This window comes from Herpailurus yagouaroundi, unplaced genomic scaffold (genome assembly GCF_014898765.1).
Source record: "Herpailurus yagouaroundi ecotype Mexico unplaced genomic scaffold, PumYag 28, whole genome shotgun sequence".
Taxonomy (NCBI): Eukaryota; Metazoa; Chordata; class Mammalia; order Carnivora; family Felidae; genus Herpailurus; species Herpailurus yagouaroundi.
The window spans coordinates 112,207,200-112,229,190 of record NW_024412376.1 but is presented as its reverse complement, the minus strand read 5'-3'; the positions used below and the strand labels follow the sequence as shown (position 1 = coordinate 112,229,190).

General features: G+C 37.0%; 1 protein-coding gene across 4 annotated transcripts in view; it reads left to right on the top strand.

Moving 5' to 3' along the window:
* The window catches only part of LOC121034806 (UDP-glucuronosyltransferase 2A1-like), a 48,320-nt gene that overhangs the window by 1,464 nt on the left and 24,865 nt on the right, over positions 1–21,991 (top strand). Inside the window, exon 1 of one of the 4 annotated variants that reach the window (XM_040481926.1) lies at positions 20,077–20,877. The exons of 1 other annotated variant lie outside the window; for it this stretch is intronic. In XM_040481926.1, coding sequence (XP_040337860.1) covers positions 20,157–20,877 — 721 coding nt within the window. In that variant the 5' untranslated portion in view covers positions 20,077–20,156. Of the gene's footprint in view, positions 1–20,076; positions 20,878–21,991 lie in introns of those variants that run through there. 2 more of the 4 variants (XM_040481916.1, XM_040481935.1) reach the window with 2 other exon arrangements.

The following is a 21,991-nucleotide window of genomic DNA, read 5'->3' as shown; positions in this document are numbered from 1 at the left end:
TCCTTCTGGAATATAAAGACATTGTTATGTTGTCGTCTTGCATTTCTTGTTGCTGATGATATGCTGATGGCAGTGCAATTCCTATTCCTTTGCTGGTCATCAAAATTTTCCTCTTCTCAAATCTTTTAGGATCTTCCATTTATCCTTGTTTAAAATGTCATAGTAATGAATATTTTATGCATCCAGCTTGGCTCTCCATTGGCTGTTTCTTTTTGAAGATTACATGCATGTCTGTGTTCTGGGAAACTTCATTGCATTGGTTGCTAATAATTTGCTGCTTTTTATTTTCTCAGTTCTTTTTTTCTTCATTTGATCTTAGTTGGACCTCTACTTTATTAATAACTCACTTTATCTCATTTCTCATATTTTCTGTCATCTTTATTTTTTGTTTATATATTCTAAGAGATTTCCTTATATTATGTTCCAACATACCTTTTGTTTTCACCTATTTCAATTTCAGCCACTGTGTTTTTTTCTCTTACAAGAATGTGTCTCTTAGCTTAGTTACCCCAGAAAGCTGCAGTTAAGAAAAGGACTTGCATGTTAGTGTTTTGTTTCTAGAACTGATTCCATGAAATAGGAGTGTAGGACAAGGAAAGTGACATAAAGAAGGAGGGAAAGTCAGTACCAGGGTATGTTACCAGCCTGGTCAGTACTGTGGAGAGTTGGTTTCTATCCTCCTGGGACCATTTCAGGTGGTATGTAGAATGCTTCTTAGATTAATTATGCCACCTAAAAAATAGTAGAGGAAGGAGAGAATGTATTATTGGCTCTTGTCCCCCATTTGTCAAGGTTGGTGTAAGGCGCCAGTAACTCTCTGCCGTATTTGGATGTGTGTGGTCAACATAGCTGCTCATAGACGTCCCACAGTCGCATCAGAGAAACTCCGGGGCAGAAAGCAAGATTGTTCAGGACCGCTGGCTAGTGTCTGGTTATCTCTTTAAGGAAGTTGGTTTGACTATGGCAGTGGCTGAAGGATGGTTGGGGAGTAGAAAGCAGTGGAGAGGTGAGGTAGGGCAAAATGAGTGATAACTATAGTCCACATTTTGCAATGCTCATATCCCTTGGTGCCCTCTATTGAGTACAGTTAGTTACAGTGTTTTCAATATGGTGGCCAAGTTCATTCCCCTTTACCAAAGGGAATTAGTGGTAACAGGCTTTGGTCCTAGCTACTGCAGCTGGCCCTGAAGGAATAATAAAGTATCATCCTCCTCCCCTTTTACAAATTTCTTGTTTCCTTCTCTCTGGGCCTGCAGTTTGGCTGTTCTGAACTATTAGTCTGATGGGATGACATGAGCCTTCATCCCCAAGTTACCTTAGCATTATTCGATCATGGTTGCTGCAGGTAAACTTGTAAGAGTTATCATTAGGCAATGATTTCTACCACTCTGAATTTTAGGCACTCCTCTACATCTCCTGGGTCTTGGAAAAATCTGTTTTTCCTACCATGTAACTGTGATCTTGATCAGGGTAATTGTCAAAGTTAGTTGTTCCCACTAATAATAACTATTTTCTTTGCCCATTGTCCCACTGATACGAGGAGTCCAAAATGAGCAAGTCATAGCTTTAGGTGAGTGGAAACCTTACTGTGTCCCCTGATAGAAATTTCTCTACCAACCTACCCCCAGAAGCAGAACCCAGAAGAATCTGGGAGATTCAGGATTTTCAGGCTTTTTCCCCTCACCCCAAGTCTCCCAGGGTTTCATTCTTTTTCTATCTAGGCCCTGACTCTCGCACAGGAGGCCTGTTGAAGTTGTGAGTTGAGTCTCTTTTGTAGCTCTGCTACCTTTGCAATTCTAAACCTGCTTTTCTGCTGCTTCAGAAGAAAAGAGTCTAAACACTGCCAATGAGAACTTCTGACTTTGACAGCATGTTTTGATTTGATGTTTATTTAAACTGACGCTGTCATTTTTTTTACAAGGCATAGAAAACTGTAAACAAAAGCCATTTCCACTCTGTATAGTATTTAATTACCATTGTGTCCATACTGTCCATAGATCAGTACTTTACCATCTCCCAATTCTTTACTCCCCTGTGTGAATCATAAGTTGTTGATTTCATTGAATTCTAGAAGTTATCACTCATGTTATAGTTATTGCTCATGTCATCAGCAGTGAGATTGTTATTGCCAGTTACAAGTTAATTGTCCAATTCCCAAGTCTTATTTTGTGGCTCTGCTCTTATTTCCAGTTCTGTTACAGACTGTCTCAGTCTGTGTTCTCCTCGAAAACAGAGCCTGAAATGAGGATCAGAATGTAGTAGTTTATTTTAAGAAATCCAAGGGTTACAGGAGTAGGGAACAGGGAAAGGTAAACCAGGAAAGTCCAGAGAAAGGAGGAAAGTACATTACCAAGCTGATCATCACTGTGAACAATTGGGACTTAATCCAGCTGGGACCTGACTACCTGAAGTATAGGCGAGCAATCCTACTGAACATACTGCAATTATATACATGTGAGTGCTAGGTGAGGTTCTTCAGCAGTATGCAGTGGTGCCAAAGAAGTCATAGTGCAGAAGCTGAGAGATCTATGCTGTTAGGTTACAACTTTGCAGAAGCTCCTTGCCACAGCAAAAACTGGAGGAGGAAAATGGGCTGAAGAGATATGAGGTGGGGCATAAGAGGTGTGAAATATATGAGTCCTCCCTTTTTTCTGTTCTGTTTTACAGTATATTATTTATATGGATGAATATTTTGGATATCTATATTTGCTAAAACAGTTAACCTTTCACTTTTTAAAGTTATCCTTTTTCACTGTGTCCTGAGGGGGAGAGAGAGAGAGAGAGAGAGAGAGTGAGTGTGTGTGTGTGTGTGTGTGTGTGCGCGTGCGCATGCATTTTGACTCACAGGGATCTCTGCACCAGTGAAGGACTTGTTAACTGGCTAGTTTTTTTTTTTTTTTTAATTTGAGATTTTTATTTCTGACTGATGTTGACTTTTATGCTAAGTATGTGTATATTACTAGACATTACTAAGTACTATAAATGTCAAAATGAAAAAGGCTTTACTTGGATATGGTACATTGATTCTGGTTACTTTATTTCATCTTGGACTGTTTATTTCATTTCCTTTAGAAAAGGACTCTTAATTTTTTTGTGGTCAGTGCGGGGAGGAGGGGGGGATTAAGGAGGGTAGAAGTGTATGGACCACAAGTGTAAGTGTCTAGAAGCTGATATGTATATATATATTTTCCTGTACCAGTATCTAGTCCTGGATCATATGTTGCATTTAGTTATCATACCTCCTTAGTCTCTTTTAATCTGAGATAATCCTTTGGGGTGTTTGTTGTTGTTGTTTCGTTTTGTTTTTGTCTTTCTTAATTTTAACACTATTGATGAATTATTGGCCAGTTATTTTATAGAATGACTTTCAGCTTAGGTTTGTTGGATGTTTCTTTATGATTAAATTCCAGTTGTGCATTTTTGGCAAGAATATGACAGAAGTGATATGCTCTTTTCATTATGATTTTCATGACTCATATAATGTTAATGTATCTAATTAATGGTAAAATTAACTCTGATCACTTGATTAAGATGATATTTCCAGGTTTCTGCACTGTAAAGTTACAATTTTTCCTTTTGAAATTAAGTATTTTGTGAGGAGATACCTTGAAACTGTGTAAATACCCTGTTTGTCATCATACTTTGCCCTCTATTTTTATTTTTTTTTTTAATTTTTTTTTCAACGTTTATTTATTTTTGGGACAGAGAGAGACAGAGCATGAACAGGGGAGGGGCAGAGAGAGAGGGAGACACAGAATTGGAAACAGGCTCCAGACTCTGAGCCATCAGCCCAGAGCCTGACGCGGGGCTCGAACTCACGGACCGCAAGATCGTGACCTGGCTGAAGTCGGACGCTTAACCGACTGCGCCACCCAGGCGCCCCTGCCCTCTATTTTTAGTATCTATTAATTATTAATTGGAATTAGAACATAAGGAAGAGCTTCCCCTTTCCTCTATTCATTTATTTTTGTTTCTGTCAGTATAGATTTATGGATATTTGATTTATCCTATGGAGTTTAATCCAAAACTATCATTATTAATTTTTTACGCTCAAATTATTCCAGATTTGATTCATTGGAGCCCTCTCCAGTTGCTCACTACCCTTTTGATGTGTTCCCATCATTTAATGTACTTCAAGATGATTCATGCTCATCTTGTAGTTTTTCTTGCCTTGAACTAAAATCAGTCATTTGTCCAGGAAGCTGTGGTTCCTATTTTTGAGGAGTAATACACAGAAATTAAGATCTGGGTTGTAGCTGTGCTCATTGTTGCTGGGATGTTACTGTTTCTAGGCCCTTCTTAGAGTTGAGAAAAATATGTGTACAGTATAACTTTCATTGGCAGTTCAAGAGAATAGAAACATTTTGATCATTCTAATAAAAAGGCAGGAAAAAGAGAATGCAGTGAGAAAAAACATGGTAATTAAATGTTAAATTGTTACAGATAAGTGCAAACTAGTATTTTAATGTAGTTGCTTTCATTTTCATTTAATGTATTGCTTTTACATTAATTTAAGTATGAATCAAGTAAACTCCTCTATTAAGAAAGATTGTTTAATCCACCTTTTATTTTTGTTTAAAATGAAAATAACTAATACAGAATGACCTTGAATTGTTTTATATATGTGTCTGTATTTAGCCAGTACTAAGTGAAAATTAACGTAATGCTGTTAATATCAAAGTAGAATAAAAGATGCACAGTATGAAATGTAATAAAGAAAAACATTTCTGTGGATAGAAGTAATTCACTAAGAATTAACAAATAAGAAAAATTGTAAGATTTCAGTATACCTCGGAAACCAGTAAATCAAGCAAACAATAAATTAGTATGAAAATTGTTTTTGTAACAAAAGTTGAAAGTTGATTTTTTTAAAAAAAAGTTCATTTTTTTTTATTTTGAGAGAGAGAGGGGGTGGGGCAGGGGCAGGGAGTGAGGGAGAGAAAGAATCCCAAGCAGACTCCATGTTGTTAGTGCAGAGCCCAACGTGGGGCATGATCTTTCAACTGCTAGATCAAGACCTAAGCTGATACATAGAGTCAGATGTTCAACCTACTGAACCACCCAGGCGCACCGGAAGTTGAGTATTTTGGCAAAACAAGTAACAAGATTCATCAGTTAAATTCGGTAGCTCAAAGGAAGTGTGTACATTCTTTTCAAGTGCATTGAAAAATTTTGTACAATTGAACTTAGACATGGTCACAGATAAAACCTCAACAAATTCTAACGTATCTATGTAAAACAACTCTTGACTATAGTGCAAGAAAATTTTAAAAAATCATTAATTAAAAGGAATATCCTTCCCCCAAACATGTACATTAAGAGTTCTATTCAGTGTAGTGGACTGAGTTGATTTTAATGGACTCCACGCTTTTCCACTTCTGCTTCAGTCGCATGCATATACATCCTGAAGAAAAGACAACATAGAACAACATACACAGCCAAGTCTGAAACCACGAAAGGATATCCACCGATTGTTAGGTTTAATAAAGGGAAATTCCATGAATAGATGCTTGTAGGAAGTATAAAAAAGTGGTTTTGGGGGAGAATAAAAAAAACTTTGGGGCACCTGGGTGGCTCAGTCGGTTAAGCGTCCGACTTCGGCTCAGGTCAAGATCTCACAGTTCGTGAGTTCGAGCCCCGTGTCAGGCTCTGTGCTAACAGCTCAGAGCCTGGAGCCTGCTTCACATTCTGTGTCTCTCTCTCTGCCCCTTCCCTGCTCATGCTGTGTCTCTCTCTGTCTCAAAAATAAATAAACATTAAAAAAAAAATTAAAAAAAAATTTTTAAAAAGGTAAGTGCCTTAACAATAGGCATCAAAATTTACACTGTCTGTAGAGTGCAGTGACTTCAGGCCAAAAAAGTTAAATTATAATGAAATTGGTGATCACGTTAAGGTGCAGCAAAGGAGGTCAGAAAAAAACATTCTGAATGGATGCTTTCACAATCCAGGGCATGTGCAGTGTTTGCAGAGATCAGTACCTATTGAAGATTAATTCATGAAAACCACATGAGATAACAACTATACAAAATAGGATGATTTGCACCTAAAGATTGTAGACCAAGGAAAAAAAGTGTTTAGACATAAAAGGTTAAGTTAATGTAAGAATGGAATGAGTTGAGAAAGATACATAAAATAACCATTCCAAAATTCTAGAAATCAGAAATTCATTTATTATATGAAATTTAATATTATATGAAGTGAAACTGAACTGAATGGATGAATAGAAGAGCGAACAAGATCAGCTGTAGATGGAATTAGTGAATTTTCTGTTTTCCTGACTGAACCTTGACTGATAGAGCCCCCTAGACCTAAAGGCTCTAGGAATTTACAGTAAACTGATTAAAATAGAGGTGTTACATGCTGACTGCCTACATTAGAGCTCTGATGGTTACCTGTTGTACTTCGAAGGCTTTTTTGTTTCTAATTGTTCTCCTGGCATTGATCACCTATCCTATATTTTATTGCAGCATCTGGGATTGATTTCAATGTCTTTGCCTCAATTAAAAAATTTTTTTAAATAATTTTTTTAATGTTTTATTTATTGTTGAGAGACAGAGAGCACAAGTGGGGGAAGGGCAGAGCAAGACAGAGACAGAGGATCTGAAGTGGGCTCTGCACTGACAGCAGTGAGCCTGATGTGGGGCTTGAACTCAGCCATGAGATCATGACCTGAGCCAAAGTCGGACACTCAGTAGACCGAGCCACCCTCATTTTTTTTTTTTTTTTTTAAGAAAGAGAGAGAGAGATTGAGTGCACAAGTGGGGGAGAGAGAGAGAGAGAAAGAATGAGAATCTTAAGCAGGCTTCACACTCAGTGCGTGGAGCTCCCTGATGTGGTGCTTGATCACACAACCCTGGGATTGTGACCTGAGCCAAAACAGAGTCAGACAGTAAATTAACTGAGCGACCCAGGTGTCCCTTTGCCCCAGTTTTTATTTCATTCCATTCTGACTCTCAAAACCTGCATGTCCTCATTATGATTGATCAGTCATAGCTCCAAAGTTCATCTCTGACTTAGTATTTCTAATTAATAGTTGCTAGTTTATATGATCTTATTTTTGATCGTATAATCAATCTTTGTTTTTTTGCCACTCTGGGCCCTGTCATCCATGACCCCAGAATTCTATATTTTTTAGATAGTAAGTTTACCCTTTGCAGCTTGTCTTCACCAAAGAAGAGTCAGTAGAAAAAACACCACAGTAGACAATGTGTGCAGTACGTGCAAACAACAACAAACCTGAAGAGACAAAAAACATACAAAAAGATGGCCAATTAAACCCAATAAACTGCATTTCCATATGTTTTGCATTGGTAAAATAAATATCCACCATAGGAGAGGCACCAAATAACTGGTGACTCTAGAGCTGGTCTGATGGCTCTTTCGACAGATTGGTGATGGGTGCAGAGATGAAGGTTTACACATGGCCTACCAGAATGACTCCCTCTAACTATGACTGGGCTACTACTACTGATACAAAGAATCTAGCCTGCTCGTATGTCTACTTGGATTATACTTCTGGAGATCAATGGGGCTGAAGATTCGGTGGGCCTTCTTCATGCTTATCTTTGTCAGGGCTTCATATAACCCCCATTTCACAGACTTCACTTTAAAATTATTCATCTGAGTTGTATCATGGTGCAGTACCCAAAGGTACAGAATCTTTGGGATGCTAAAAAATGAAAAATTTGAAATATCTGCCGTGCCAGTTTTCAGTTTATTGTGTCTCAGCTTCAGATTCAGCTTTGTGATCTTGAATCTGGACCCTGTAAACATTTCTTCTTTGCTAACTGGATAAATGTCAAGCTTCACCAGTAGAGGTCCCTGGAGTGACTTTTATTATTATCTGGTAATTTTTGTGAATATTATTGGATTTTAAGAACATATATTTTTAAAAATGTACTTAAAAGTTCTAAAGATACTTTTAAAAATATAAGAAATCTTAATATTTGTATTACTTATTTGTATTACTTATCCTTTAATAGATACTGCATTCTATATGGAAATCAAAACTCCTACACAGTTCCTGATGTAGATGGACCCATCTTCCCTGTGTTATTTTCAAGATTAACTTCATAATCACTTGATTTTTGTCTTTGACTTCTATGTTGCTTACAAAATTCTGACTGTAAGCTGTATATTTGAAATAAACAGTATTAACACAGAGATTATAAAGATGAAAAAAGTTACATCAATCCTGTCATTCTGTGTAACCGCTTGGAGTTTTTGTGTTTAAAATTTTTTGGACAACTTAGACATTTGAAAGCTGTTAGGATTGATCTTGAAGAAACAACCACATGGATAGTATTGTAGTTTTTGCAATGTATAATGGGATTTTTGTGACTGTTCAATGTATCTTTATGTTTGCCTCTTTTCCTAACTGTATGTATATATATTGCTTTATGTGAAACTGCAAAATTAAAGTGAATAAGAGGATTCTTTGACCATGTATGATTGGACATAGGTTTATGTATCTGATTATATGGTCTAAGAATTGCAAAGATCAATTTTTTTTAGAATAAAACTGTATTTATTACATTTTAATATAGTCAAAACATGTTTAAAAATTACACAATTAAAAACATTTTTAATTTCTGAATGCAGTTATAACAGTGACATAAAATTATTTTATTATTAAAGTGATTTTTGGTAATAACATTATATACTGTATGATGAATATATTGTTAAAACTTTACCTTGTATACCAAATATACTACCTCACCCATTTTCTGTTATTTTTGGTGTGGTTTACAGGTATTATTTTCAGTGTAGATTTTACTTAAATTCCATGTTTTTAAGCCACTGTAGTCAACTTATAAAAATTACTTATCAAGCTTAAATACAGTGGAATAAAATTACACTTAAAGTAATTTAATTCACTTAACACAAATTATTAATATGTATGCAAATATAAAGAATAGGTGCTTAACTCAAGGACAATGTAAATAAAAGCAATTTTGCTTGTGCTTAGGTTTGCTTTATATTCAAGTCCTGTGGGAACACTGCCAGAAATGCTGTTTCCCACAAGGGTTACAACACTTAGGAGAAAATAATTACAGTTAATTTAGATTTTGATTGTTTGCACTTTTATTTTTATTTGAACAAAACTGTTGGTAAAGCCTTGTATTTAACCATTATTCTAGATTTATAAAACTGGATCTTTTAGAAATTATGTTATGTTAAAGGCATCCAAATTGGTCTATAAAATACTAGCTTATCTTCTTACCAGAGAAGGCTCCGAGGAAGCCTCGTATTATTAAATACCTACCTTTCTGGTATTTAATTTCTAAGTGATTAAAGCTTTGAAAATTGTTGCAGAGCAGAAAAACATTAAAATATTTTCAGTTTCACTGGTGCTTTTATCCACATTTACATCCAGCACTTAGATACATTATGATATGCACAGTTATCACAGGGACAGTTTGCATTATTTATGTGGCTTTTAGTTTATAATGAGGTTAATTATGCACAAATGCATAATATATACAGGAATGTAGGTGCATTTGCAACAATGCCCACTATACCTCATTTCCACCTGAAAGACAATGACAAATGTTATGAAGTAAAAAGAAAAATCTAAGAGAAAGTACTTCTACTTGAAACAGAAAACACCTAAGATACAGTGTTCTATACATAATCTGCATTTTTATTGAGATAGTTCATATTCATGTAGTTTCTCAACAATCTGTAAGCAAACTCTAACATCCAGTATGTTTCAAAAAGTACCTGTCATTTCCATATAAGCAAAAAGGCCTGAGAAAAAAATGTTGGGTATTATACCATGAATGAGGCAATATAGAGGGGGCCTGGAAATTGTCTACTAGAGTGGGGGGAAATCTTTTCACACACTATTTCTCAATTATAGTAGTTACTTTGCAACAAAAAAACGTATTTTTATATTTTTTAATTTTATTAAAAAAAATTTTTTTTAACGTTTATTTATTTTTGAGACAGAGAGAGACAGAGCATGAACAGGGGAGGGTCAGAGAGATAGAGGGAGACACAGAATCCGAAACAGGCTCCAGGCTCTGAGCCGTCAGCACAGAGCCCGACGCGGGGCTCGAATTCACGGACCGCGAGATCGTGACCTGAGCCGAAGTCGGACGCTTAGCCGACTGAGCCACCCAGGCGCCCCTAATTTTATTTTTTAAAATTTACATCCAAATTAGCATACAGTGCAGCAGTGATTTCAGAGTAGATTCCTTAGTGCCTCTTACCCATTTAGCCCATCCCCCCTCCCGCAACCCCTCCAGTAACCCTCTGTTTGTTCTCCATACTTATGAGTCTTTTCTGTTTTGTCCCCCTCCCTGTTTTTATATTATTTTTTCCCCTCCCTTATGTTCATCTGTTTAGTTTCTTAAAGTCCTCATATGAGTGAAGTCATATGATTTTTGTCTTTCTCTAATTTCACTTAGCATAATACCCTCCAGTTCCATCCATGCAGTTGCAAGTGGCAAGATTTCATTCATTTTGAGCCGGATAATACTCCATTGTATGTGTGTGTGTGTATATATATATATATATGTATATATATATATATATATATATGTATATATATATATGTGTGTGTATATATATGTATATATGTGTATATATATGTATATATGTGTGTGTATATATATATATATATATATATACACACACACACACACCAACTCTTCTTTATCCATTCATCCATCGATGGACATTTGGGCTCTTTGCATACTTTGGATATTGTTAATAGTGCTGCTGTGAACATTGGGGTGTATATGCCCCTTCGAAACAGCACCCCTGTATCCCTTGGATAAATAACTAGTAGGGCAATTGCTGGGTCATAGGATAGTTATATAATTTTTTGAGAAACCTCCATACTGTTTTCCAGAGTGGCTATGCCACATTGCATTCCCACCAGCAGTGCAAAAGAGATCCTCTTTCTCAGCATCCTCACCAACATCTGTTGTTGCCTGAGATGTTAATGTTTGCCATTCTGACAGGTATGAGGTGGTATCTCATCGAGATTTTGATTTGTATTTCACTGATGAGTGATGTTGAGCATTTTTTCATGTGTCAGTTGGCCATCTGGATGTCTTCTTTGGAGAAGTGCTATTCATGTCTTTTGCCCATTTCTTCACTGGATTATTTGTTTTTTCGGTGTTGAGGTTGTTTATAGATTTTGGGTTGAGTTCTTTATAGATTTTGGATACTAACCCTTTATCTGATATGTCATTTGCAAATATCTTCTCCCATTCTGTCAGTTGCCTTTTAGTTTTGCTGATTGTTTCCTTGGCTGTGCAGAAGGTTTTTATTTTGATGAGGTCCCAGTAGTTCATTTTTGCTTTTGTTTCCCTTGCCTTCGGAGACGTGTTGAGGAAGAAGTTACTGCGGCCAAGGTCAAAGAGTCTTTTGCCTGCTTTCTCCTCGAGGATTTTGATGGCTGCCTGTCTTACGTTGAGGTGTTTCATCCATTTTGAGTTTATTTTTGTGTATGGTGTAAGAAAGTGGTCCAGGTTCATTCTTCTGCACGTCGCTGTCCAGTTTCCCCAGCACCACTTGCTGAAGAGACTGTCTTTATTCCATTGGATATTCTTTCCTTCTTTGTCAAAGATTAGTTGCCCATACATTTTTGGGTCCATTTTTGGGTTCTCTATTCTGTTTCGTTGGTCTGAGTGTCTGTTTTTGTGCCAGTACCATACTCTCTTGATGATTACAGCTTTGTAGTATAGCTTGAAGTCTGGGATTGTGATGCCTCCTGCTTTGGTTTTCTTTTTCAAGATTGCTTGGGCTATTCAGGGTCTTTTCTGGTTCCATAGAAATTTTAGGATTGTTTGTTCTAGCTCTGTGAAGAATGCTGGTGTTATTTTGACAGGTATTGCATTGAATAGGTAGATTGCTTTGGGTAGTATCGACATTTTAACAATGTTTGTTCTTCTATCTAGGAGCATGGAATCTTTTTCCTTTTTTTGTGTGTGTCTTCAATTTCTTTCATAAGCTTTCTGTAGTTTTCAGTGTATAGCTTTTTCACCCCTTTGGTTAGATTTATTCCTAGGTATTTTATGGGTTTTGGTACAACTGTAAATGGGATCAATTCCTTGATTTCTCTTTATGTTGCTTCATTGTTCGTGAATAGGAATGCAACTGATCTCTGTGCATTGATTTTATATCCTGCAACGTTGCTGAATTCATGAATCAATTCTAGCAGTTTTTTGGTGGCATCTTTTGGGTTTTCCATATAGAGTATCATATCATCTGCGAAGAGTGAAAGGTTGACCTCCTCCTGGCCGATTTGGATGCCCTTTATTTCTTTGTGTTGTCTGATTGCAGAGGCTAAGACTTCCAATACCATGTTGTATAACAGTGGCAAGAGTGGACATCACTGTCTTGTTCCTAACCTTAGGGGGAAAGCTCTCAGTTTTTCCCCATTGAGGATGATATTAGTGTTGGGTCGTTCATATATGGCTTTTATGATCTCAAGGTATGATCCTTCTGTCCCTACTTTCTTGAGGGTTTTTATCAAGAAAGGATGCTGTATTTTGTCAAACGCTTTCTCTGCATCTATTGAGAGGGTCATATGGTTTTTGTCCTTTCTTTTATTGATGTGATGAATCACTTTAATTGTTTTGTGGATATTGAACCAGCCCTGCATCCCAGGTATAAATCCCACTTGGTCATGGTGAATAATTTTTTTAATGTATTGTTGGATCCGGTTGGCTAATATCGAGTATTTTTGCATCCATGTTCATCAGGGAAATTGATCTCTAGTGCTTTTTAGTGGGGGTTTCTGTCTCCTTTTGGAATCAAGGTAATGCTGGCCTTATAGCAAGAGTTTGGAATTTTTCCTTCCATTTCTATTTTTTAGAACAGCTTCAAGAGAATAGGTGTTAACTCTTCCTTAAATCTTTGGTAGAATTCCCCTGGAAAGCCATCTGGCCCTGGACTCTTGTTTTTTGGCAGATTTTTGATTACTAATTCGATTTCCTTATTGGTTATGGGTCTGCTCAAATTTTCTATTTCTTCCTGTTTCAGTTTTGGTAGTGTATCTGTTTCTAGGAATTTGTCCATTTCTTCCAGTTTGCCCATTGTATTGACATATAATTGCTCATAATATTCTGTTATTGTTTGTATTTCTGCTGTCTTGGTTGTGATCTCTCCTTTTTCATTCTTGATTTTATTTATTTGGGTTCTTTTTCTTTTTGATCAAACTGGCAGGTGGTTTACCAATTTTGTTAATTCTTTCAAACAACCAGCTTCTCATTTCATTGATCGGTTCTGCTATTTTTTTGGTATTGATAGCATTAATTTCTGCTGTAATCTTTATTATTTCATGTGTTCTGCTGGTTTTGGGTTTTATTTGTTGTTCTTTTTGCAGCTCCTTAAGCGTAAGGTTAGGTTGTGTATCTGAGATCTTTCTTCCTTCTTTAGGAAGGCCTGGATTGCTATATACTTTTCTCTTATGACCGCCTGTACTGCGTCCCAGAGGTTTTGGGTTGTGGTGTTATCATTTTCATTGGCTTCCATATACTTTTTAATTTCCTCTTTAATTTCTTGGTTGGCCCATTCATACTTTAGAAGGATGTTCTTTAGTCTCCAAGTGTTTGTTACCTTTCCAAATTTTTTCTTGTTGTTGATTTCAAGTTTCAGGGTGTTGTGGTCTGAAAATATGCATGGTATGATCTCGATCTTTTTGTGCTTGCTGAGGGCTGATTTATGTCCCAGTACATGGTCTATTCTGGAGAACGTTCCATGTACACTGGAGAAGAATGTATATTATGCTGCTTTAGGATGAAATGTTCTGAATATATCTGTTAAGTCCATCTGGTCCAGTGTGTCATTCAAAGTCATTGTTTCCTTGTTGACTTTTTGATTAGATGATCTGTCCATTGCTGTGAGTGGGGTGTTGAAGTCTCCTACTATTATGGTATTACTAATGAGTTTCTTTATGTTTGTGATTAATTGATGTATATCTTTGGGTGCTCTCACATTTGGTGCATAAATGTTTACAGATGTTAGGTCTTCTTAGTTATAGAGCCCTTGATTATGATATAATGCCCTTCTGCATCTCTTGATACCGTCTGTATTTTAAAGTCTAGATTGTCTGATAGAAGTATGGCTATCTTTGGCTTTCTTTTATTGACCATTAGCATGATAGATGGTTCTCCATCCCCTTATTTTCAATGTGAAGGTGTCTTTAGGTCTAAGGTGGGTCTCTTGTAAACAGCATATAGATGGATCTTGTTTTCTTACCGTTTTATTACCCTACATCTTTTGATTGAGCATTTAGTCCATTGATGTTTAGAGTGAGTACTGAAAGATATGAACTTATTGCCATTATGATGCTTGTAGAGTTGGAGTTTCTGGTGGTGTTCTCTGGTCCTTTCTAATCTTTGTTGCTTTTGGTATTTATGTATGTATGTATGTATGTATGTATGTATGTATGTATGTATGTATTTTCTATATATATTCATCTTTTCTCCCTTCAGAGAGTCTCCCTTAAAATTTCTTGCAGGGCTGGTTTAGTGGTCACAAACTAAATCCTTTAATTTTTGTTTGGGAAACTTTTTATCTCTCCTATTTTGAATGACAGCCTTGCTGGATAAAGAATTCTTGAGTACATATTTTTCTGATTCAGCACATTGAATATATCCTGCCACTCCTTTCTGGCCTGCCAAGTTTCTGTGGATAGGTCTGCTGTAAATCTGATTTGTCTTCCCTTGTTGTTTAGGGATTTTATTTTCCCTTGTTGCTTTCATGATTCTCTCCTTGCCTGAGTATTTTGTTTAATTGACTATAATATGCCTTGTTCATGTTTGGTTTTTGTTGAATCTCATGGGGGTCCTCTGTGTTTCTTGGATTTTGATGTCTGTGTCTTTCCCCAGGTTAGGAAAGTTTTCCACTATGATTTGCTCACATAACCCTTCTACCCCTATTTCTCCTCTTCTTCCTTTGGGACCCTGATAATTCTGATGTTGTTCCTTTTTAATGAGTCACTGATTTCTCTAATTCTTAAATCGTGTTCTTTTGTCTTAATCGTCCTCTTTTTTTCTGCTTCATTATTCTCTGTAAGTTTGTCCTATATTGCTGATTCTCTGTTCTGCCTCATCCATCCTTTCTGCTGCTGCATTCGTCCATGATTGCAGCTCAGTTACAGCATTTGTAATTTCATTCTGGCTATTTTTTACTTCTTTTATCTCTGTAGAAAGGGATTCTAATCTATTTTTGACTCCAGCTAGTATTCTTACTATCGCGATTCTAAATTCTGGTTCAGACATCTTGCTTGTATCTGTGTTGGTTAAATCCCTGGCTGTTGTTTCTTCCTGCTCTTTCTTTTGGGGTGACTTCCTTTGTTTTGTCATTTTGAAGGGAGAAAAGGAATTAATGAGGTAGAAAAATTAAAATGAAAAAATTAAAAAAATATGAAAGTTAAACAATAAACACACACACACAGAAAATCTAATAAATGGTGCTAGATCCTAGGTGTGTTTTGGTCTGGGTGTTGATAGTGATTAGACAGAAAAAAGGTGGGGGGGGAAGGAAATCATTTGAGAGTTTGAAAGAGTGAATACACTGAAGTAGACTAAAATGAGATGATGGGAGTAAAATAGAATTTGAAAAAATTTACACAAAAGTGAAGAATATAGTAGAAAAAAATTAAAGAAAAATATTTTTAATAAAAACTAAATAAAAATGAATTTTTTTCTTTTTGTATTCAAAAAAAGAAAAGAAAGAAATGATTGAAAATTTGAAAAAGTGAATACACTGTAGTTGGAAGGAAATCATTTGAGAGTTTGAAAGAGTGAATACACTGTAGTTGACTAAAATAAAATAATGGAAGTAAAATAGAATTTGAAAAAATTTACATAAAAGCAAAAAATATAGTAAAAAATTAAAGGAAAATATTTTTAATAGAAATTGAACATAGAAATGAAGTTTTTCTCTTTCTGCATTCAAGAAAAAGAATAGAAACAAAAAAAAAAAGGAAATCGTTTGAAAATTTGAAAAGGTGAATACACTGAAGTAGACTAAAATAAAATGATGGAAGTAAGAGAGTTTGAAAAAATTTACACAAAAGTAAAAAATATAGTAAAGAAATTAAAAATATTAAAAATTGAAAATAAAAATGAATTTTTCTCTTTCTGTATTCAAGAGAAAGAAAAATAGTGTAAAGAGAAAAAAAATTGAATAGATGGACCTACAGATTCAAATAGGAGTGAAATTACTTCGTTTTCCCATAGAAGTCAGACTATGTAGTGCTTTATAGTCCATAAACTAAGTAGGTGGTGAGACTTGTGTTCTTGAAGAATGAGGTGGCCTCGTTGGGCGGGGCTCATTGTAACGGCTCCGTTCTCCACTACATGGCACTGCTAGTCCACGGGGGTGGATTGTTGTGGTGCTCCTAGGTGTGTATGCGCATGTGTGGGAGAGGTGAAAATGCCGTCACACAGCTACCCAGTCTCTAGTATCGGATCTATGTTCTCCCCGATCGGCAATCGCGCACTTGTCCTCTGTCTTCAGCTTTCATCTGCTCCGTGCTTTTTCACTGTTTATGACCAGGCCCCACCCAGGCAGTATCTCTCTCCCAAGTTTTGTATCAAATGCGGCTTTTTTACCCTGGTCTCTTACTTCTGAAGGACTGTGGCTTTGACCCGTTCTGCCCCTCTGTGGGAGGGTCTCACAGCGATGGCCAAAAGCTGGCTGCACCCAGGAACGCTTGTGGGACCCTGCTGCTGCCCGTGCCCTGAGACTGTGGCCAGGTGCCTGCCTGCCCCATAAAAAGTTTGCAAGATAGTGTAGCAGCAGCTTTTCAGGGATTATGGAAAATCACAACGCATATCTGGCACCAGGCTTCACCCTTAACGACCTTGTTCTAGCACCAGCGAATGTGGCTGTTTTCTGGGGTCTGCTGCGACCGGTGGCTTCAGTAGTCTCCACCAAATGTCCTTCCAGCAGTGGAACTGATTTTCCCCGTCTGGCCTGAGAACCTCCCGGACCCCACTCTGTTCCTGGCGATTCACCCTTCTCACCAGAGTACCTCCAGGTATTGAGCTGTGGAGTTGCAGACTTTGCGCTCCCCTTGTTTACAGTCTTAATGGAATTTAAACCCTCTCCTTTCTCCTTTCTCCTTTTCCCTTTTTAGTTTAGTCCCTGCGGCTGTTTCTAATTTTCCACTTTCTCTCCAGCTGCTTTTGGGGAGGGGTACTTTTCCCGTATTCCTCCCCCTCCCAAGTCGCCATCCTCTCTTTGCCTGCAAAAGTGGCTCCCTGCCCTCCACCAGCTTCTCTCTCCCCCAAGTTCACCTCTTCGTGCCACATACCTGCTGAATTCTGTGGTTCAGGTTGTGCAGATTGTTGTGTTAATCCTCCAATTAGTTTTTTAGGTGTATAGGATGGTTTAGTGTTGGTCTGGCTGTATTTCATGGACGTGAGACACACAAAAAACTTCATGCTGTTCTGCCATCTTGGCTCCTCCAATATCTCAATAACTTGTATTTGAGTTCACAGATTCTTCTGCTTCATAGAGTATGCTGTTGATGATCTGTATTCATTTTTTCATTTCATTCATTATATTCTTCAGACCCAATATTTCTGTTTGTTTGGTCCTCATATAAGCAAAATATCCTCTTTAATTTTTTTCTAACTTTATCTTTGGCTCATTTTTTTATGATTTCTATCTGTATTGAAACTCCCATTGTGTACATATGTCGTTTTTCTGATTTCATTGATTTTTCTGTGTTCTCTTAAGCTTACTCTGCTTCCTTAGAACAATCTAATTTGTAATTTTTGCAGGCAATTCACAGATTTGCATTTCTTTGTGTTCTTTGGTGGTGTCATATTTCCTTGACTTTTCTTGTTCCTTGAAGTCTTGTGTCAGTTTTCACATTAAAGAAGTGATCATTCCCTCCAGGGTTTGCTGACTGGCTCTGGGGGAAAAAAACACCTTCACCCGTCAGTCCAACTAGCCTTCTCAGTCCTTTTCTATGGATATGTCTGCTCCTTACTTCTTGTTCCCTCTTGAGGGGATGTCTTCAGATTGTATGACTTATCCTAACCCACAAAAACAGACCTAGTGTTGAGAGCTTCCCATTCATTTTCCCTAGGGCAGAGCCCTGAGATGTTTAAGTTTGTGTAAACTCTCCCAATCCCACAGATTCAGGCCAGTCTTTTTCACTTGCCCAAAAGCTGTCTACAAAGGCTTAGTCTCACCACAGTGGGGTCATGCACCTTGAGCTATCAAGCTAATAGGAGTGAGGTACATGCAGTGTTGGGGACAACTGTGGGCCTAGCTGGGGAAGGGAGGTGTGAAGATGAGATGTCCCCAAAAGCTGGTAGGCAGGCTTCCTGATGGAGTCCATAATTCTTGCTGATATCACTTCAGAAAACAATTGCTAATAATCAAAAAGCTCAAAGAAAACTGATGTGGATAACATAAGATTAGAATATCAGTCAGGATTCATGGGTCCATTTCAGAGAATACAGATTTTAACATATACGAAAAAGAGAGTTAACATATTTTACCCAAGACTGACACATTCTCTGAAATAAACTTTTTGAAAGTCAGGAAAGTTTCTTTGTATAAAGCGGGTAATGAGAGTGTAAAAATGAAAGTAGGGATGTTAGAAAACTATTACAGTAAATCCAAGTTGGATATGAAAATGGCTAGGTTTAAAGTGATAGTAACAACTGACAGAGAAGAACAGATCAATATATAACTTGGGAGTAGAACTTATAGATACGGTGATCAATTGAATAATTGCTCAATCCTGTTTTTTATTAGTCAGATATGATATTGGAAATGATAATGTTATTATGATATATTTCTGACTAATTCCTTGTATAAAATCAATTTTTTTTAAGAAAATTTTTTTTTATTTTTTTGAGTGGGAGAGAAAGAGAGACAGAGCACAAGTAGGGAAGGGGCAGAGAGAGAGGGAGACACAGAATCGAAAGCAGTCTCAGGCTCTGAGCTGTCAGCACAGGGTCCCATGTGGGGCTCGAATCCATGGGCTGTGAAATCATGACCTGAGCCGAGGTCAGACTCAACCGACTGAGCCACCCAGGCGCCCCTAAAATCAACTTTTTAAGCAAAAGGATTATTGATAAAGTTACTGTCCTAAATATCATTGGACCCATTTCTACATGGGGTGGTGGTTTCCAGGTGTAGGGATCCAAGCAAAAAAAAAGAAAATAGAATTTTACATTATAAAAAGTTTGTTAGAACAAGAAAGTTAAGAAAATAGGATTGAATGTGCTGGAAGGAAGAATAAGATTATTAAGGTATCTTCTTCATGACTTGCCTTTATTCTGTTGCTTTTCAACATAATATGAATCTGATCTAGAATCAGAACTTGAATTCATATATGAAGTAATAGCAAAAGAAAAAAAATATTTTTTTCTCTTAAAGATAGATGTGATTTCGCAGAAAGGGCACTGAATTCAGCATGAGAACATTTGGATTTAAATTTTCTCCCTGCCCTAATGCCTCTGGCACATATACTCTGCTTCTGGAAGTAGGTGATAACCTCTTTCCTCTAGAATTCCTAGCAGAGTTGTCCATAAGAAAAATACTACACAGACCATTCTGTTCAAAGGAACTTAAGATACCAGAGAAAAAGTTACCAAAATACCCAGTCTTAATTGAATATGCTTCACATGGTGATGGATTTTAACATCATTTAGAATTTATTCTCAATTTGTGTTTAAGCCTTTTTGTTTTCATATCCTCTAAAAGAAGTTTTAAAACTCTCATTCTATTTTCTTCCTAACTCATTTCGTTGCTTGTACTGATTAAAAACATTTTTTTAATGTTTGTTTATTTTTGAGGGGGAGGGAGAGAGAGAACACGCGCTTGCATGAGTGGAGGAGGGGCAGAGAGAGGGAGACACAGAATCTGAAGTGGGCTCCAGGCTCTGAGGGGTCAGCACAGAGCCTGACGCATGGCTCAAATTCACGAATCACTAGACCATGACCTGAGCCAAAGTTGGATGCCTAACCGACTGAGCCACCCAGGCGCCCCAACTGTATTGATTTTTTTTTAAAACAAAACAGCTGCATTTGGTAAAACCAACTATGTACTCCAAAGTTCAGCTCAACCTACTATAAATTGAGAAAGTCATGAAAGAGATCTGTGGGATTGTGAACTTCACGAACTTGGTTTAAGCCTCGGTTTAGTTAGAGCAAGAGTTGATCATGAGGACTGTAAAAGGTTTCTGGGTTCTTTTCATGCTACATCTATATTTCTTCGACTCTGGAAGAACTGGGAAAATACTTGTGTGGCCCTTGGATTTTAGTCACTGGATTAATTTAAAAGTTATCCTGGATCAACTCCAGCTTCATGGGCATGAGGTAACTGTCCTGGTACCTTCACCAAGTTATCTGTTTGATCATACCAAGATTCCCTTTAATGTGGAGATCCTTCAACTTCCAGTAACTAAAGAAACTCTCATGGAAGAGCTCAATGGTATTCTCTATGATGTTTCCTTTGAACTGCCAAAACTTTCATGGTGGAGCATGCAAGGAAAACTGACAGAACTTGTCTACAGGTTTTCTAGGACAGCCAAAAGAATGTGTGAGAGTGCTGTCACAAATGAGGAGTTACTCAGCAGGCTACAAGCAGCTAAGTTTGATATCTGTTTAGCTGATCCCTTAAGCTTTTGTGGGGAATTGTTGGCTGAGCTCCTCAGTATTCCATTTATATACTCTTTTCGATTTTCTTATGGGAATGTCATTGAGAGACTGTGTGCTCAGCTTCCTATCCCTTCTTCATATGTTCCTGGCATCACATCAGGATTGACAGACCGCATGACTTTTGTACAGAGACTAGAGAATTGGTTACTGTACATAGTGACTGATATTATGTTTTTATATTTTGTATTTCCGGAATGGGATGACTATTACAGCAAGGCTTTAGGTAAGATATATTTGCATGCATTAAAGATTCTTACTTCATAAGAAAAAGGGTGCCTGGGTGGCGGAGTTGGTTAAACATCTGACTCTTGATTGTGACTCAGGTCATGATCTTGTGATCATGAGATCAAGCCCGAGGCCTGCTTGGGATTCTCTCTCTCTCTCCTCGCTCTTTGCTTCTCCCCGCACTCATGCACTCACACCTGTGTGCTTTCTCTCTCAAAATAAACACTTAAAAAATAAAATAAAATGTAAATATTTACCTGACGATATAAAATCTTAAAAAAGGTATTTAAAAATTTTTTTTGTATGTGTTTTATTTATTTTTGATAGAGTGCAAGTAGCAGAAGGACAGAGAGAGAGGGTTAGAATCTAAAGATAGGCTCCAGGCTCTGAGCTAGTTGTCAGCACAGAGCTTGATGCAGGGATTGAACCCACAAACTGAGATCATGATCTGAGACCAAGTCAGACATTTAACTGATTGAGCCACTCAGGCGTCCCTTAAAAAAATATTTTTAAGTGAGGACCCAAGCTTTTTAAGTAAAAAACAAAAAAAAAACAAAAAAAATTTTTTTTGGTTTTGGATGATTGATTTTTTACAAATTATCACAGGAAGAATATTCTCTATGTATACACATAAATCCTGGTTGCTGCTACTAATGTTTTAGGAATATCTAGAAAACTGTGTGCTGAATTTGACATAATTCTGCTTTTGTTTAGTTTTGCTTTTATACAGTCTGGTTTTTGGGTTTTTTTTTTGTGTGTGTGTTTTTTTTTTTTTTCCTGATCGACTTGCTTTTTCTCTCAGGCTTTCTGTTTGCATCCAATTTAGATTTTATTGCTGGTTGCAGGGTTCAGCATGTGATAAGCACAAAACTAGAAAATAAATAAATATATATTGGTTTCATATGCAGTTCTCTCCCAATGGCAAAATGTGATTTTTTTTTCCCCTAAAAGACCATGTTTCCAGATTTTTAAATCCCACTGTTTTGTTTTTTTTGTTCTTTTCAAAATTGCATTAGAGGTCAAATTGTGAGCTTTGACCCTGAGCACACTGTTTCTCTCTTATTTCAGCAATTCCTTTTACCTCTTTATATTCTACATTCCCATACTATAGA